At 42.1% G+C, this 16,657-nt stretch overlaps 1 protein-coding gene across 50 annotated transcripts in view; it reads right to left on the bottom strand.

The window, feature by feature from the left end:
* The window catches only part of TRDN (triadin), a 1,056,665-nt gene that overhangs the window by 242,872 nt on the left and 797,136 nt on the right, over positions 1-16,657 (bottom strand). For 49 of the 50 annotated variants that reach the window (XM_077486957.1, XM_077486959.1, XM_077486986.1 and 46 more), the window contains 9 exons: positions 8,946-8,993; positions 2,520-2,567; positions 1,861-1,908; positions 1,710-1,757; positions 652-699; positions 496-543; positions 346-393; positions 199-237; positions 46-93 (listed from right to left, as the gene is read on the bottom strand). In XM_077486957.1, coding sequence (XP_077343083.1) covers positions 46-93; positions 199-237; positions 346-393; positions 496-543; positions 652-699; positions 1,710-1,757; positions 1,861-1,908; positions 2,520-2,567; positions 8,946-8,993 — 423 coding nt within the window. The remainder of the gene's footprint in view (positions 1-45; positions 94-198; positions 238-345; positions 394-495; positions 544-651; positions 700-1,709; positions 1,758-1,860; positions 1,909-2,519; positions 2,568-8,945; positions 8,994-16,657) is intronic. The other variant, XM_077486983.1, reaches the window with a different exon arrangement.

Below are 16,657 nucleotides of genomic sequence, written 5' to 3'. Positions count from 1 at the left end.
TAACCACTTTTCCAATTTACAAATGTGATAGTAATGAGTGGTTACCTTTTTTGAGTTCAACAGACACCTTTTCCGTTTTTTTCTCTTGTGTCTCTACATAGTAAAAGAATGTATATTAGTTTAAAATATCCTTCTGTGTTAACCTAACTTACATTATAACAACCGTTTCACTTAATGGGAGTACTGATTCGTGATTACCTTTTTTGGGTTCTTTTTCTAATTTCTTCTCTGGTGTCTCTGTGTAGTAAGATAAGGTGTAATAGTTCAAATTATATTTTTGTATTTACCTTGCTCACCTTATATCTATCTTCACACATTAACAATTCAATACTTCTTGGTGATTACCTGTTTTGGGTTTTACAGGTACTTTTTCTAATTTCTTTTCTGGTGTTTCTGTATAGTAAAATAAAATGATATAGTCCAAAATATATTTTTGCATTTACTCTGCTGACAATATAATCTCCTTCATTTCTTAGAAGTAAATAAGTGATTTACCTTTTTTGGGTTCCACAGATATCTTTTCTAATTTCTTCTCAGGTATCTCTATATAGTCAAATAAGATGTAATAGTTCAAAATATCTTTCTGCATTTGCCTCACTCATATTACAACAAACTGTACAGTTTAGAAATGCAGTACTGATGAGTGATTACCTTTCTTGGGTTCTGAGGATACTTTTTCAGGTTTCTTCTCTGGAGTCTCTGTATAGTAAAATAAGGATTCATTGTTTAAAATATATTGCTGCATTTACCTCCTTTACATGATAACCACCTTTGCAATTTACAAGTGTGATACTAATGAGTGATTACCGTTTTTGGGTTCCACAAATACCTTTTCTAATTTCTTCTCTAGTGTTTCTGCATAGTAAAATAATGTGTAATAATTCAAATATCTTTCTATGTTTACCTTGCTCACATTATACATACATTTTCACAGTCATGATGCAGTACTGATTAGTACCTTTTTTGGTTCTACGGGTACTTTTGCTAATTTCTTCTTTGGTCTCTCTGTGTAGTAAGATAAGGTGTAATAGTTCAAAAAATCTTCCTGTGTTTATACCACTCACACTATAACCCCCTTCATCTCTTAGAAGGAATTAAAAGAGCAGTATGGGTGTGGAGGTTATTGTAGAATCATACTTACCTAGGTGGATGCAGAATCATCAGATGATGCATCTGTCCCCTGACACCTCTTCACTGAGAACCGAGCGATCGAACATCGCCAATGGCTTAATTCTCTCACCTCCCCGAGCAGAGTCCTGCTGCCTGTCAGTCAGCGGCTCTCTTGCTCTGCTCCTCCTTGCTCACTGGAGTGCTGAGCTGTGAAGGGGTGAGGACCAACCATCTCAGCCATCATGGCGGATTCAGACTCCCAGAGTCGGGATGACATGGTGCCACTGCCTAGACTGATTTGTGTGACATCCGCAGAGAGTGGACTCAGACTGTTCTCTGCTGAAAATGGGTTAAAGGAGTGCAAAACGAATTGCACTCCTGTGACCCATAGGAGAAGCCCAGCCAAACAAGCTCAGGCTAGACTTCTCCTTTAAGTGATTTCCCTTATTTGGATCCCACAGATACCTTTTCTAATTTCTTCTCTGGTATCTCTAAATTGTCAAATAAGATGTAATAGTTCAAAATATCTTTCTGCATTTGCCATACTCATATTATAACAATCTTTACTGTTTACAAATGCAGTATTAATGAGTGATTACCTTTCTTGGGTTCTGCAGATACCTTTTTAGGTTTTAAGTTTGGGGTCTCTGTATAGCAAAATAATGTATAATAGTTCAAAATATATTGCTGCATTTACCTCACTCACATTATAATAACTTTCATGACTTACAAATACTGTGAGAGATTTACCTTTTTTGGGTTCCACAGATACTTTTTCTGGCTTCTTTTCTGGTGTCTCTGTGTGGTAAAATAAAGGATAAAGTTTAAAGAAGATTTCTGCACTTACCTCATTCACTTTATAAACACCTTTATGACTTACGCCGCATACACATGAACAGACTTTCCAGCAGAAAAGGTCCGACGGTCTTCCTGACGGACTTTCAACGGAGTTACGGCGGACTTCTGAGCGAACGGACTAGCCCACACACAAACGGACTAAAGTCTGTTTGTTTTGAACGTGATGACGTATGACGTATAAAAGGAAGTTCAATAGCCAATAGCTGCCCTTGCATCGTATTTGGTCTGTCGGATCAGCATACAGACGAACGGTTGCCCGATAGGAAATGAGTCCGTCGGACAGATTTGAAACATGTTCTATTTCTAGGTCCTTCTGATTTTTTTAAAGAAAAACAATCAAACTATCCCACACATGATCAGACTATCCGATGGAATGATTCCATCTGACCTAGTCTGCCGGAAAGTCCAGTCATATGTACGCGGCATTACAAGTACTGTTAATGATGACTTTTTTGGGTTCCACAGATAGTTTTTCTAGTTCAGGATATGTTTTAGTTTTTACTTCACTCACATTGTAACCTTTACCACTTATAAGTAAATATATGATTTACCTTTTTTGTGTTTCATAGAAATGGTGTCTAGTTTCTTCTCTGGTGTCTCTGCAGAATAAAATATGATGGCATAGTTCAGAGTATGTTTTTGCAATATCATACCCACTGTATTACCATATTCACCTTTACAATAAGAAATTATATAAATTAATTACTTTTTTGTGTTCCATAGATTTCTCTATATAGTAAAATAAGGTGTGATAGTTTAAAAACTTCAGCCCCGGAATGTTTTACTCCTTTCATGACCAGGTCATCAGTCTCCAGGCCCAGGCCAATGATTTCTGGCCTAGACCTGCTGATCAGTTCTGACAAATAAAGTGATTACCCTGCCTGTAATTGTAAACAGGCAGGGGAAGTTATGTAATCTCCCTCTCTAGAATTCTTTTTTGTTTCAGAGAGAGGAGAGAGGACATCCAAACATGAGTTGCACCAACACTACACTGACACAGTACACATAGGTACACATTTCAGCCCCCCCTCCCCCCCCGATCGCTCCCCAGTTAATCCCTTCACTCCCTGTCACTGTGTCACCCAGTGCAGTGTTCATATTTTTCTTTGATCGCTGTACTGATGTAATTTGTGACACTAATCAGCATTAGGGTACTTAGTGGTAGGCCCAGATAGGTCTAGGGACCCCCCAATAAAAGTTTAACCCATTGATCACCCCTTGTCACCAGTGATCACTCTATTAGTGTCACGGGTGACGCTGGTTAGTTATATTTTTTATAGTGTCAGGGCACACGCCGTACATTACCTAATAAAAGGGTTAACCCCCTGATCACCCGGAAGGTCTGAACGGATCAATATCTTTGATCTGATCAGAACTGTATTAGCGTCCCCAATAGTTTAGGGTTCCCAAAAATGCAGCATTAGCGGGATCAGCCCAGATACCTGCTAGCACCTACGTTTAGCCGCTCCACCCAGCCCAGCCCACCCAAATGCAGTATCAATTGATCACTGTCACTTACAAAACACTAAACACATAACTGCAGCATTTGCAGAATCAGGTTTTACCCCTTGCGAACGCTAACAGTATTTTTGGTAGCGTTTGAAGTAGTCGCTAACAGTCGGGTGCTCTTTTTTCCTGTGAGTCTAGTAAAGATGTCTACATGTTTCTGAGCATGACAGATGAGAGTGAAAAGGAACTCACCCATCTGTCAGGTTCAGAACCCTGACAAATAGCACTGATGATGGAGTAGTGGTCCCTGCTAAGGTCAGGCATACCCGACCCCGTTCTTCTGCTGTTGTTGAGGTGCAAGAACCGCAGGGCTCTCATATGCAGCAGAGAGCCAGTACTAGTGCCGCTCATCTTTCTGGTGAACTGGCAAGAACGAGCGGCCTAGTACATCCTGGTCATACATCCAGCACTGCATGTGATGTGAGGTGATGGGGCGAAGACAAAGACAGGCCTGGTGAGCCCTTAGTACCCTTCCGGCTGCACTTGCCAATCTGAATTGGGAGCCCACCACTTTTGCAACACCCATACTTCTCCCATTTACTGGCCAATCCAGAATTCAGGTGGAAACTGTTTTACGTCACTTGATATTTATTTGCTGTTTTTCACAGAAGATCTCTATAGACCTATTGTGGACCAAAGCAATTTGTATGCTCGTCAACTCATTGCCGCTAATCCCCAGTTGACACTTGCCACTTTAACCAGCAGTTTGCAGCCTTGTTTATTCCCGATCAAGTTGTCTGCATTGATCAGTCTCTGATTACATTTTCTGGCTGCTTGTCATTCCAACAGTATCCTCCAAGCAAGTGTGCTAGATATGGGGTCAAGATATATAAGCTCTGTGACAGGACAACAGGCTATACATATAGTTTTATAGTTTAAGAGGGAAGAGATAGTTACGCAGAACCAGAGAACTGCCCAGACTACATAGGGAGCACTGGTAAGATTGTGTGGGACTTGATGTTACCCTTATGTGCCACTTTTTAGTCACATGTTTGAGCATGGAATTGGCCCATGTGGCACCATGCAATCTATTTGCTGGGGCTTACCCTAAAAGCTTGTACATTCCCATCTAAGGCTGGGGGAGAGAGCCTGTTTGAGATGTAATAATTTGATGGCTGTGAAGTGGAGGGATAATAAGAATGTTTTCATTCTATCCACGCAGACACGATGGTCCAAATTTAAATGGCAACTGGTGTTGTGGAGAAACCCCTCTGTGTCCACAAATACAACCTTAACGTGGGACTGGTGGACCTCAATGACCAGTTATTGGCGCCATACCTAATTGTCTGTAAGGCAAGATGCTGGTATAAAAAAGTATCTGTATATTTATACCAATTAGCTCTGCTAAATGCTTATGTGCTATACAAAGCTTCAGAATAACAGAAAATGCAGATATAGACATGACACCCACATGCATTGTCCCTCCTGTCCTGGCCAACCTGGTCTTTGCATTGGTGAATGTTTCCAATGCTGACACACACTAGTGGAGTTTTAGCATAGGGTACAGCATTGTACAGTCCTAGGGCACACTTACACAGGGTCTTGAAAGATGAGATGGCCATCACATTTTTAGAGACCCTAATCTGGAACATTTATAGTTTACAGTTTATATAAAAGTGCAAAAAAGCCACACAGAAATACAAAAAAAATTAAAAAGCCAAAAATAGCTGTGGTTTTATTTTTCTTCTCTCTCTATTGTTCTCTCTCCTACGTTTTCTCTCTATTGTTCTACATCTATTGTTCTCTCTCTCTATTGTAACTGTATTTTAGAACTGTAATGTGTTATTTTTACTATGTTTTATTGTATTTGCTTTGCAGGTATGGTATGTCTTACTGTTATACTGTAATGTTACTTTGTTTTATTGTTAGCTATCATTTGCTTAGCAGGTACACCATTCAGCTGCAGCATGGGTTTATTTATTCTGACAGCAACATCGTTGGCTTCAAGTATCGTGAGAGCAATGACTCCAGAGCTGTAGGAGGTGATTTCACGCCCACAGTTAAAAAAAAGAGCATATATGCCGAAGCATATGGGCAGGGGTGGAGGAACAATTTGCTACTAAAATTAGGGGCGGACTTCCCCCATGCTTCAGCATATATTTTTTAGGCACAGATTGTGTTAAAAAATCAAGTTGTTTTATTGAGTTAATGTTTTATCGTTACCATTGTTTGCTTTGAGGTAAGCCATTCAGCTGCAGCACTGATTTATTTATCTTGACAGCGCCTGCTCTCACGATATGAAAATCAGTGACCTCAGTGCTATAGGAGGTGATTTCACCACCACAGTTTTAAAAAAATTTTTTGCATGTATGGCCATCATTAGAAGTCGGTGGATGAAGGGCAGTATTCTAATGGTGGGCATACCCACTGATCAGTCTCTTTTTTTTCATTCAGCGCACAAGCTGCATGAAAAAAACAGCATTACAATATGTGCCCAACAAGGACCAGAAATGCATTGGTATGTTGCTGGAATTTTAGTGGTTATACCAGAATGATCTTGGCATCATTCTTTTCAGCCAGCGGTTGGCTTTCATGCAAGAGCAATCCTAGCAGCTAATTAGCCTTTAGACTGCTTTTACAAGCAGTGAAAGGGAATGTCCCCCCTTTCCCACTTAGGGTGTACTCACTTTTGATGGCAGCAGTTTAGACATTAATGGCTGTGAGTTGAGTTATTTTGAGGGGACAGAAAATTTACACTGTTATACAAGCTGTACACTCATTACTTTACATTGTAACACAGTGCCATTTTTTCAGTGCTGTCACATGAAAAGATATAATAAAATATTTACAAAAATGTGAGTGGTATACTCACTTTTGTAAGATAATATATATTATTTTTAATTTTTTTTATTTTTTTTAACCACTTCAGCCCTGGAAGGATTTACCCCCTTCCTGACCAGAGCACTTTTTGCGATTCTGAATCTGCACTGCGTCGCTTTAACTGGCAATTACATGGTCTTGCGAAGTTGTACCCAAACAAAACTGACGTCCTTTTTTCCCTACAAATAGACAAAATTGACGTCCCTTTTTTCCCCACAAATAGAGCTTTTATTTTTTGCACTATAAACAAAAAATAGCGACAATTTTGAAAAAAACGCATTATTTTTTACTTTTTTGCTATAATAAATATCCCCCAAAAATATATAAAAACCCTTTTATCCCTCAGTTTAGGCATATATATATATATTTATATATATATATATATATATATATATATATATATATATATATATATATATATATATATATATATATATATATATATTCTTCTACATATTTTTGGTAAAAAAAATCACAGCAAGCATATATTGATTTGTTTGCGCAAACGTTATAAAGTCTACAAAATAGAGGATAGTTTTATGGCATTTTTTATTTATTTATTAGTAATGGCAGCGATCTGTGATTTTTATGGCAGACACAGCAGATATTTTTGGGACCACTGTCATTTATACAGCGATCAGTGCTATAGAAATGCATTGATTACTGTGTAAATGACACTGGCAATGAAGGTGTTAACCCCTAGGGGGCGATGAAGGGGTTAAGTGTGTCCTAGGGAGTGATTCTAACCATTGGGGGAGGGGCTACAACACACATGAATGCGATCACTGCTCTTATAGACAGAGAGAAGCGATCTCTGTCCTATCACTAGGCAGAACTGGGAAATGCTTTGTTTACAACAGCATCTCCCCATTCTACCTCTCCATGACATGATTACAAGCACCAAGCAGACATCAAGTCCATGGGACCCATGATCATGCTATCGGAGAAAAGCGACAGGCACGCGCGCTCCGCTTCTTAAAGGGGACGTACCTGTACGCCCTTTTGCCTACCAGTGCCATTCTGCCAATGTATAGCGGCGTGCGCTGGTCGGGAAGCGGTTAATCATGTAATCTTTATTCAAAAATAGTTTTTTGTACATATTTCTCACATCGACATCCCAACATTTCACATATAATTTATTTTTATAATACACTAAAATAATTTTTTCCTTATCTAGCAAAATATGATACTATTTTTATTTATCCCACAATATCGTTCTATACTTAAAAGGAGAAGAAAAACATTCCTAAAATAGAGGAAAAAAAAGCCTTTTCAACAATAGTTTTACCCTTATCCATATATTGCAATTTACCCTTATCTATAAGTCCAACATTTCCATATTTTTTTTAAACATTTGGCATTTCTCCTTTTAATGTACACAAATTTTCCTTCCCTTATTATATTATTAACCTCATTCTCCCATTCTACGCAGGTAGGTGGCTTTGTCACCAACCACCTCCTCACTATTAATTTCCATGTCAGAAAAAGGTTTTAAAATGATTGCCGTTTGTCTACCCTGTATGTCAATATCCTCTTCCATATAACCTAATATACATATCTTTGGGTCTAAATTAAGAGTTGTTCCAAATGCTGTATTTATTGTACTGATGACTTCTCTCCAGTATCTATTTAACTTTGGACATTTCTACATCATATAAATTAAATTTCCATTTAGATCCCTACATCATGGGCATTTAGCATCCGGCCTCCACCCATATAGGAATAATTTCTGAGGTGCCCTATGCAGCAACAATAAATGTGACACTGTCTGTGAAGGGGATAGGGTACTTAATGGACCGGTTTCCAAAATGTGTTTCCACTGCTCATTTGTTATATCCCCCAGATCTTCCACCCATCCCCTCATACAGGGAAGTTCCTCATTCCCCCTTATAACCCCATCATGTATACTTTCATATATGAATGACATCAAACCCTTGGATGTATCTGTGTTGATTACTTTCCGAAGAATAGTCACCTTACTTAAATCCACTGGCCTCTCTTTAAATTGTGTCCCTAGAGCATGTCTAATTTGCAAATATTTAACAGGACTGATTTGGTATATTGTATTCCTCCTTGAGATTCTGAAATGATTTAAAGACATCCACCTCATATAATTGAGCAAGGTGAACAAGACCACATCTCTCCCAGCCCCTAATTTTCTCTATATTAAGTAATGACTGCAGATTTTTATTATCCCACAATGGTGAGAATTCTCTAAACCCCTAATATTCTAGGATCTAGGATCACTTTCCATACTTTCTTTATTAACAAAACGTGGGAAATTTAAATATAAGAGATTTGACCTCCAAGGCCTCCATCAATGTGTTATGACTTGTACCTAGTAACATAATTCCTCTGCCCGGATTGTCCTCAGATGAATCATTATAGCCTCTTAAATGTTGCAGTTGTGCTGCCAAAAAGTAGCACCAGGGATGCAGGACTGGCAACCCCCCCTTTTTATTTTGATAGTTGTAATGTGCATAACCATATCATTGACTGTTTTTTCTTTCAAATTAGCTCTTTAAATATGATATCTATTTTCTGGAACCATTGTTTAATTATCCAGCCTGGGGAGTTATGCAGTGCATACAATAAATTAATATATATTATTACAAATATATATCATTCTTATATCATTATGTCGTTACCTTTCTTTATTTCAGTAGATTTCATTTCAATTTTTTTCTCTGGTTTCTCTACAAAGAAAAAGATATTATAATGTTTAATTCCCCAAACATAGTTAGTAACATTATTGTAATGCTGCTTTGAGCTGGCTAAGCATTAGAAAAATATTGTTTCATTATGTAATACATTTCTAAATTGTTGGCATGTTCTGAGCCCGAAAGACTGCTGCACTGGAGTACTGGAAGAAATGTGGAAGATGCTATTTCTGACCTACTATTATAAATTCCAGTTGCCTGGTTTGTTTCAGTACTACATATGGCACCATCCTGGAACACACATGCAGTTCAGCAAAACCAGAACACTTCTGCATATTTGTTCTGGGCCACTGTCACACAAATGTTGAAACCACTAAAACACCTATACATAAAATATAAGGTTTTGCTGTCTAACAGGGCTTCTTAAGCTTAGCTCAGTGTTTCTCAATTCCAGTCCTCAAGGCCAACCAGCAGGTCACATTTTCAGGCTTTCCATTATTTTGCACAGGCGATTTCATCTGTAATTACCACAGTCGTTTCATCTGAGGGAAAATCTGAAAACATCACCTGTTGGTGTGCCTTAAGGACTGGAATTGAGAAACACTTAGCTCTATGTGAAAGATTTACTACAAATTGAGCACTCAGAATCTGGTGCAGCTGTGTATGGTAACCAGTCATCTGCTGGTTCAATTAAGCTTTCACAATAAAACCTGGAAGCTGATTGGTTTCTATCCAGAGATGCACCAAATTTAGCATGCTCCAGTTTTAGTAATATCATAATATTTCTGTTTAGAAGCAGCAGAGTTCTTCCTAACATGTAAAGGATGCCTTGTCCCACTGTGTTCTTCTAGCCCCAGAGGAGCTTAATAGGAATGTTCTGGACATTACTTTTTCCTAGGGCCTGGGAACTGGGGAAAACTGTTCCTAGAGGCAATGGGCAATGGATGAAAAAGTGTACCTGGGCAAATGCAGCTGCAAAATGCCCACTGTCAGGGCCCTATAATCTTGTCTTACACTGTTCAAAGGATAAGGCTGCCTGAGGCTAATCCTGATTTAAATTAACCAAATAACTAGTAGTTTAGGAATTTACATTCAGCAATGAGTGCCTATACATGTCCCTAACAAGGTAAGTATAGTAGCAAGTCCTAGTTGCAATCTTGGAACTCCTAATAAGAGGATAAGATGTGACCGGTCTAAACTACATGGCATGTTTACCAATGCCAGGACTCAGGAGCCTGGCATTGGTGACAACATGGGTGAACTAGAGATACTGTTGTACAAGGAGGATTTGGATTTTGTGGGAATTTCAGAGACCTGGTTCAAAAGCTCTCATGATTGGCTGGCAAAAATTCAAGGGTATACCCTTTATCGCAAGGATAGAGGGTGTAAAAAAGGGGGAGGGGTATGCCTATATATCAAGAATAATGTACAAGTGAATGTGAGAGATGACATCACTAAGGGAGTTAGGGAGAAGGTGGAATCCTTATGGGTAGAGCTCCAAAGGGATGAAGCTAAGGGGAAAATAATACTGGGAGTATGCTATAGGCCCCCTAACCTGAGGGAGGAAGAGGATACAGATCTCCTATCACAATTTGGATTAGCAGCAAGGATGGGAAGTGTTATCATAATGGGGGATTTTAACTATCCAGACATAGACTCGGCGGAGGGAACCGTGCATTCATCTAAGGCTTGCCAGTTCCTAAATGCCTTGCAGGACAATTTTATGGATCAGAAGACGCACCAACTAGAAATAAAGTGATACTGGATCTACTGGTTACCAACAATACAGACCTGATTACGGATGTGGAAATACGGGGCAATTTAGGTAACAGCGATCGCAGGTCAATTGGCTTCAGTATAAACCACACAAATAGTAAACATAAGGGGAATACAAAGACACTGAATTTCAAAAGAGCCAACTTCCCTAAACTATGAACCTTGCTAGAAGGCATAAATTGTGATAAAATATTAGGAACAAAGAACATGGAGGAGAGATGGGTTTGCTTTAAGATCATATTAAATAAGGGCATTAGCCAATGGATCCCATTGGGTAATACATTTAAAAGAGCGAACAAAAGTCCTGGATGGCTTAACTCCAATGTAAAAATGCATATAAAAGCAAAGGAGAAGGCTTTCAAAAAATACAAGGTTGAGGGATCATCAGCAGCATTGAGACTTTATAAAGAATACAACAAGAAATGTAAGGGTGCAATAAGGATGGCTAAGATAGAACATTAAAACCACATAGCAGAGGAGAGCAAAAATACCCCAAGAAATTCTTTAAGTATGTAAACAGTAAAAATGGGAGGACAGACCATATTGGCCCCATAAAGAATGAGGGAGGACATCTGGTTACAAAGGATGGGGAGTTGGCAAAGGTAATGAATTTATTCTTCCCTCAGTCTTCATGAGGGATCAGGGGGCTTCAGTAACCAAAACTGCAATGCGTATCCTCATGGTACATCACAGGAAGCGCCTCCATGGTTAGGGATGAGCCGAACACCCCCCGGTTCGGTTCGCACCAGAACTTTCGAACGGACCCCAAATTCGAACGAACGTTAGAACCCCATTGAAGTCTATGGGACTCGAATGTTCTAAATGAAAAGTGCTAATTTTAACAGGTAATATGCAAGATACTGTCCTAAAAAGGGTTTGGGGACCTGGCTCCTGCCCCAGGGGACATGGGTCAATGCAAAAAAAAGTTTTAAAAACGGCCGTTTTGGCGGGAGCACTGATTTTAATGACGATTAAAGTGGGAAAAAAAGTGAAATATTCCTTTAAATATGGTGCCTGTGGGGTGTCTGTAGTATGCCTGTGAAGTGCCACGTGTTTCCCGTGTTTAGAACAGTCCCTGCACAAAATGACATTTAACGGAAATAACACCATTTAAAACTGCTTGCAGTTTTAATGTTATATCTGGTTCCTGCAATATGGTTGAAAATCATTGAGAAAAATGGCATGGGTAGCCCTCCCTGCCCATTACCAGCCTATTTGGGTCTTGTACGCATATTAAGGGGAACCCCGTACCCATATTAAAAAAAGGAAATGCGTGTGGCCCCCAGGCCCTATATACTCAGAACAGCAGTATACAGGCGGTGCAAACAAGACAGGGACTGTGTAGGTTTGTTGTGTTAAGTTGAATCTGTTTGTAATTTTCAACTGGTACATTTTTAAAGTGTAGCTCCAGTCAAAAAAACTATTTTAAAGCTTTTTGGAAAACATAGGGAAGGGTTATCACCCCTGTATAACTTGTTTTGTCGTCCATCTTTTTTCATCTCACTTGCTGTTGTCTCCTTCCGTTTGCAAGTAGGAGATGTTTGTAAATTGGATGTTTGAAAGTAGGGGCCTGCCCTATATGCTCTGCAGAAATGGCGGAACAAGGTGTTGGTTTTGCCACAACATTGTAAGCCCTCAAAGTGACTCTTGGTGGGCGATGGAGCGCCCTGCTGTGAACGATTATATCAAGAATTGTAATTACATGCCATTGTTGAACAGTGGTAGAAAAATGTACCTTTGGTGTTTGTGGTGCTGGTGCCACAACACTATAAGTCCTCACCGTTACTCTGGGTGGGCACAGGAAGGGGCCCTCCTGTGAAATATTATATCAATAATTGTAATTACATGTCCCTGTTAAACAGGTGGCAGAAAAATGTGGCCTTAGGCACTGCTGCTGGTGCCACCACACTGCAACCTCTTCCATATACTCTAGTTTTATTGCAGGAATTAGCCCTGCTGCAAAGCATTGCATCAAAAATTGTACTTAAACGCCCCTGTTAAACAGGGGCAGAAAAATTGGGCCTTAGGCACTGGTGCTGGTGCCACCACACTGCAACCTCTGCCATATACTCTAGTTTTATTGCAGGAATTAGCCCTGCTGCAAAGCATTGCATCAAAAATTGTAATTAAACGCCCCTGTTAAACAGGGGCAGAAAAATGTGGCCTTAGGCACTGCTGCTGGTGCCACCACACTGCAACCTCTTCCATATACTCTAGTTTTATTGCAGGAATTAGCCCTGCTGCAAAGCATTGCATCAAAAATTGTACTTAAACGCCCCTGTTAAACAGGGGCAGAAAAATTGGGCCTTAGGCACTGGTGCTGGTGCCACCACACTGCAACCTCTGCCATATACTCTAGTTTTATTACAGGAATTAGCCCTGCTGCAAAGCATTGCATCAAAAATTGTAATTAAACGCCCCTGTTAAACAGGGGCAGAAAAATTGGGCCTTAGGCACTGGTGCTGGTGCCACCACACTGCAACCTCTGCCATATACTCTAGTTTTATTGCAGGAATTAGCCCTGCTGCAAAGCATTGCATCAAAAATTGTAATTAAACGCCCCTGTTAAACAGGGGCAGAAAAATTGGGCCTTAGGCACTGGTGCTGGTGCCACCACACTGCAACCTCTCCCATATACTCTTGTTTGATTGCAGGAATTAGCCCTGCTGCAAAGCATTGCATCAAAAATTGTAATTAAACGCCCCTGTTAAACAGGGGCAGAAAAATTGGACCTTAGGCGCTGGTGCCACCACACTGCAACCTCTCCCATATACTCTAGTTTTATTGCAGGAATTAGCCCTGCTGCAAAGCATTGCATCAAAAATTGTAATTAAATGCCCCTGTTAAACAGGGGCAGAAAAATTGGGCCTTAGGCACTGGTGCTGGTGCCACCACACTGCAACCTCTCCCATATACTCTTGTTTGATTGCAGGAATTAGCCCTGCTGCAAAGCATTGCATCAAAAATTGTAATTAAACGCCCCTGTTAAACAGGGGCAGAAAAATTGGGCCTTAGGCACTGGTGCTGGTGCCACCACACTGCAACCTCTCCCATATACTCTTGTTTGATTGCAGGAATTAGCCCTACTGCAAAGCATTGCATCAAAAATTGTACTTAAAACACAGGGCACATGGGTCAGTTGTCCCTGTCGGAGGGCGGAGAGGAGGTTGGTGCCATTGTTGCAAACCACCATTCCTGGCTTAAGCTGGCGTGGCGTCAACCACCTCTCGGCCTGCCCCTGCAGAGCTGACAAAACATCCGCCCCAGTGTGGCTCCTGTCCCCCAAACAAACCAGCGCAAGCACGGCATGGCATCGTTTTGCCTGCGTACTTGCGTAGCCCCTGGAACGCCTATGGAGCACCGCTGGTTCTGAGGGCAGAGCACTGGAAGAGGCCATGGAGGAAGAAGAAGAGGAGGGGGTGGAGGAGAGAGGTGTGTCACAACCAATAGTAGCATTTTGGAGGCGTGGTGGCGGAACAACCTCCAACACTACTGCACCTTGTCCTGCATCCTTCCCAGCTGCCAGAGTGACCCAATGGGCCGTGAAAGACAGGTAACGTCCCTGTCCATGCCTGCTGGACCATGAGTCAGCGGTAATATGCACCTTACCGCTGACCGCCCTGTCCAGCGAGGCAAGGACATTGCCTTCCACATGCCGGTAGAGAGCCGGAATCGCCTTCCGTGAGAAAAAGTGGCGTTTGGGGACCTGCCACTGAGGAACCGCACATTGTACAAACTCACGGAAGGGGGCCGAGTCTACCAACTGAAAAGGCAGCAGTTGAAGTGCTAGCAATTTAGCCAAGCTAGCATTCAACCGCTGGGCATGTGGATGGCTGGGAGTGAACTTCTTCCGCCGGTCCAGCAGCTGGGGCAGGGACATTTGCCTGCTATAATCGGACGTGGGTGTACCGCTAGCAGAGTTCCCGGAAGCACTTGGCTGTGACACACCTAATTCTACACCTTCATTCCTCTCAGAGCAGGTTTCAGAGAGGACTGAAGGTCTAGTGGGGTTGGAGATGCCAGCTGATGAGGAGCAAGGAGAGGTCCGCTTTGTTCTTTGGTGTGGGTCTTTGAGGTACGCTTGCCAACGAGCTGCATGGCAGGTCAACATATATCTGGTCAAGCATGTGGTGCCCAAGCGGCTGATGTTTTGGCCACGTGAGATACGCTTGAGACATATGTTGCAAATAGCAGCGGTGCGATCTGATGCACTCGTCTCAAAAAAGGCCCACACCAAAGAACTTTTAGAATAACGCGCAGAGGCAGCGCTCTGCACAGGCGGAGCTCTGCGGTGTAATTCAGTCGGTGTGCTGCCCCTAAGCTGGCCCCTGGAGGGCATCCTGCCTCGTTGCACATGTGCCTCCTCCTCCTCCTCCTCCTCCTCCCTCCTTCCAGGCACCCACGTGGAGTCAGTCCCCTCATCATCCCCTCCCTCTTCATCGCTGTAGCAAACCTGGCAGTATGCTGCAGCTTGTGGAACATGACTGCCAGATTGCTGTCCTTCTTGAGCATCCCCTCTGTCTGCGCTCACGCTACTGCCTTCCTCTAGCTGAGTGTCATCATCAGAGCCCACAAAACACTGGGCATCCTCCTGGAGCATGTACCCAACACTGTGGTCAAAGAGTTCAGGAGACTCCTCAGGAGGACATGGTGGGTCTAGGGAAGGAGTCACTGATGATGACATTGAGAGGAGGGAAGACGATGCGTTGGCAGCTGCTTTGCTACTACCCTGAGACTGGGTGAGAGAGGATGAGGAGGATGAAGAGGGCTTGGTCATCCACTCTACCAAGTCGTTGGCATGTTGCGGTTCAACATGTCCAGCTGCCGAAAAGAAGGACAAGCATGTCCCATGGCCACGTGCTGATGACAATGCACCGCGTCCACGACCAGCACTGTTGTCTCTAGACACAGAGCCTGCTTGCCCTCTTTTATCGGCTCGCGCCTGTCTGCCTCTCCTTGCTGGCCTTCCAGACATAGTAATGGCCTGAAGGGAGTTGGGTAAAACAGCAGTTGGGTAGTGTATATTGTGCTGGAGGCGCACAACACCCACTAACTCCTGCAGATGCCTTTATTATAGAACACCAGAGATAAAGGGGTATATACAGATGTATACTGTGCTGTGCTGGAGGCACACACAACTTCCAATAACTCCTGCAGATGGCAAGTGGGCTCAAATAGAGAACAGCTATGTAGGTGGATATAGCGGTATGTACTGGGTAAAGAGCACGCAGACAGCACGCACTATCTCCTAACACTACTGACTGCAAGCTCTATTATAAAAGATAGATCACTAGCTATATAGGTCAGGTGAAAATAGCGGTGTATACTGCGGTCAGGGCACGCAGACAATAACCACTACACAACAGCAAGATAGAAAATCGTCCGAAAACGATCGGTGTGTACTGTGTTGAAGGTACACAGAACACCCACTGCTTCAGACGCCAACACACTACACGAGGCCGCCGCGATGGCGGCCTTATATAGTGTGGGGCGTGCACTACACAGCCTGAGCTATGATTGGCCATAGGCATCCTGCCTGTGGCCAATCATGGCTCTCCTCGCTGCTGGCGCTGCGATTGGCCAAGCATGCGGGGTCACAGTGCATGCTTGGCCAATCATGAGCCAGCAATGCACTGCGCCATCGCAGTGCATTGTAGGCCGTGAGCGCCACGCGAATTTGACACGAACGGACCAAAATGTTCGGATTTCGCCGAACGGACGAACAGCCAATGTTCGAGTCGAACGTACGTTCGACTCGAACACGAAGCTCATCCCTATCCATGGTTAACAGAGGACAGAATTAAAATTAGACTTGGGAAAATTAACATTAATAAATCACCGGGACCAGATGGCTTGCACCCGAGGGTACTTAGGGAACTCAGTCAAGTAATTGCCAGACCATTGTTCCTAATTTTTACTGACAG

This window comes from Lithobates pipiens, unplaced genomic scaffold (genome assembly GCF_037356315.1).
Source record: "Lithobates pipiens isolate NorthernLeopardFrog02 unplaced genomic scaffold, aLitPip1_a1.2 Scaffold_18, whole genome shotgun sequence".
NCBI lineage: Eukaryota > Metazoa > Chordata > Amphibia > Anura > Ranidae > Lithobates > Lithobates pipiens.
Note: the sequence above shows the minus strand (reverse complement) of the source record. Positions and strands in the feature narration are given on the sequence as shown.